Source organism: Protopterus annectens, chromosome 12.part0 (genome assembly GCF_019279795.1).
Source record: "Protopterus annectens isolate FY-2018-M chromosome 12.part0, PAN1.0, whole genome shotgun sequence".
NCBI classification, from domain to species: Eukaryota; Metazoa; Chordata; order Ceratodontiformes; family Protopteridae; genus Protopterus; species Protopterus annectens.
This window is the reverse complement of record NC_056746.1, coordinates 1,328,070,299-1,328,072,837: the sequence shown is the minus strand read 5'-3', so window position 1 is coordinate 1,328,072,837 and position 2,539 is coordinate 1,328,070,299. Positions and strand designations below refer to the sequence as shown.

Here is a 2,539-nt window from a genome sequence, read left to right as displayed (position 1 = left end):
AATAAGAACAAAGATAAGAACAAAAACAAGAACAAGATCAATGCCAAGAACAAGGATAAGGAAAAAAACAAGAACATGAATAAGAACAAGAACAATAATAAGAAGAATAAGAACAAGAACAATAAAAACAAGAACAAGGATAAAAAACAAGAATAAGGACAAGAACAATAATAAGAACAAGAATATGAATAAGAACCAAAAACAAGAACAAGAACATGAATAAGAACATGAAGAAGGATAAGAGCAAGAACAATGATAAGAATAAGAACAAGGATAAGGATAAGGACAAGAACAAGGATAAGGATAAGGACAAGAACAAGGACAAGGACAAGAACAAGGATAAGGATAAGGACAAGAACAAGAACAAGAACAAGGACAAGAACAAGAACAAGAACAAGGACAAGAACAAGAACAAGAACAAGGACAAGAACAAGAACAAGGACAAGGACAAGGACAAGGACAAGAACAAGGATAAGGACAAGAACAAGAACAAGAACAAGAACAAGGACAAGGACAAGAACAAGGATAAGGACAAGAACAAGAACAAGGACAAGGACAAGGACAAGGACAAGGATAAGGATAAGGACAAGAACAAGAACAAGGACAAGAACAAGAACAAGGACAAGGACAAGGACAAGAACAAGAACAAGGACAAGGACAAGGATAAGGATAAGAACAAGGACAAGGATAAGAACAAGAACAAGGATAAGAACAAGGACAAGAACAAGGACAAGGACAAGAACAAGGATAAGGACAAGAACAAGAACAAGGATAAGGACAAGAACAAGGACAAGGACAAGGACAAGAACAAGGATAAGGACAAGAACAAGAACAAGGATAAGGACAAGAACAAGGATAAGGACAAGAACAAGGACAAGGACAAGGACAAGGACAAGAACAAGGACAAGGACAAGAACAAGGATAAGGACAAGAACAAGGACAAGGACAAGAACAAGGATAAGGACAAGAACAAGGATAAGGACAAGAACAAGGACAAGGACAAGGACAAGGACAAGGACAAGAACAAGAGCAAGAACAAGGATAAGGATAAGAACAAGGACAAGGACAAGGACAAGGACAAGAACAAGGACAAGGACAAGAACAAGGACAAGGACAAGAACAAGGATAAGGACAAGGACAAGGACAAGGACAAGGACAAGGACAAGGACAAGAACAAGGACAAGGACAAGAACAAGAACAAGGACAAGGACAAGGACAAGGACAAGAACAAGGACAAGGACAAGGACAAGAACAAGGACAAGAACAAGAACAAGGATAAGGACAAGGACAAGGACAAGACCAAGGATAAGGACAAGAACAAGAACAAGGATAAGGACAAGAACAAGAACAAGGATAAGGACAAGGACAAGAACAAGGATAAGGACAAGAACAAGAACAAGGATAAGGATAAGGACAAGAACAAGAACAAGGATAAGGACAAGGACAAGGACAAGAACAAGAACAAGGATAAGGATAAGGATAAGGACAAGAACAAGGATAAGAACAAGAACAAGGATAAGAACATGAACAAAGATAAGGACAAGAACAAGAACAAGGATAAGAACAAGAACAAGAACAAGAACAAGGACAAGAACAAGGACAAGTACAAGGACAAGAACAAGGACAAGGATAAGGACAAGAGCAAGGATAAGGACAAGAACAAGAACAAGGATAAGGACAAGAACAAGAACAAGGACAAGGACAAGAACAAGGATAAGGACAAGAACAAGGATAAGGACAAGAACAAGAGCAAGGATAAGGACAAGAACAAGGATAAGGACAAGAACAAGGATAAGGACAAGAACAAGAGCAAGGATAAGGACAAGAACAAGGATAAGGACAAGAACAAGAACAAGGATAAGGACAAGAACAAGAACAAGGATAAGGACAAGAACAAGGACAAGAACAAGAACAAGAACAAGGACAAGAACAAGAACAAGAACAAGGATAAGGACGAGAACAAGAACAAGGACAAGAACAAGGACAAGAACAAGGACAAGGACAAGAACAAGAACAAGAACAAGGACAAGGACAAGGACAAGAACAAGTTAACTCCAAAGGGAGCAACTGGTGTCAACAATAAACCTCAGATCCTGGAGTTGTGTTTTTGTTAGGCACTAGCACTAATTTCTGCATCATCCTTTAAAGGATAAGACTGGAGAATAGATTTATCTATCCTAGTATAATGTATTGCTAAATATGTTGTCTGCTCTTACACTTAGTTACTATCTTCCTTCATAGAGCAGTGCCTACGGTCACTACATCTCACCTCAATATTGCAGGAGCTCTACCACAAGGCAATACACCAGCAATCCTATTGAGAATTTTGTCATTGTTTAATAGCCTGTGGTCACTACATCTGATCTTGATACAGCAGGAGCTCTGCCATAAGGCTTTGTACCTACAAGCTTATTTAGAATTGGGTCACTGTTTAATGTAAGCATATTTATCTTGTTGTGTATTAACTTTAATCAGTTAAATACATGCCTGCTCTGTGATTGAACATATCTGTTTAATAGTCCATGCACTTTTGGGACCT

At 38.5% G+C, this 2,539-nt stretch overlaps 1 protein-coding gene across 1 annotated transcript; it reads left to right on the top strand.

Moving 5' to 3' along the window:
• The first annotated feature begins 215 nt into the window (after nt 1-215).
• On the top strand, nt 216-2,114 carry LOC122816284 (protein starmaker-like). The gene has a single exon (XM_044089019.1). It carries the CDS (start codon nt 216-218, stop codon nt 2,112-2,114), a length of 1,899 nt encoding a protein of 632 aa, XP_043944954.1.
• Nucleotides 2,115-2,539: the final 425 nt, after the last annotated feature.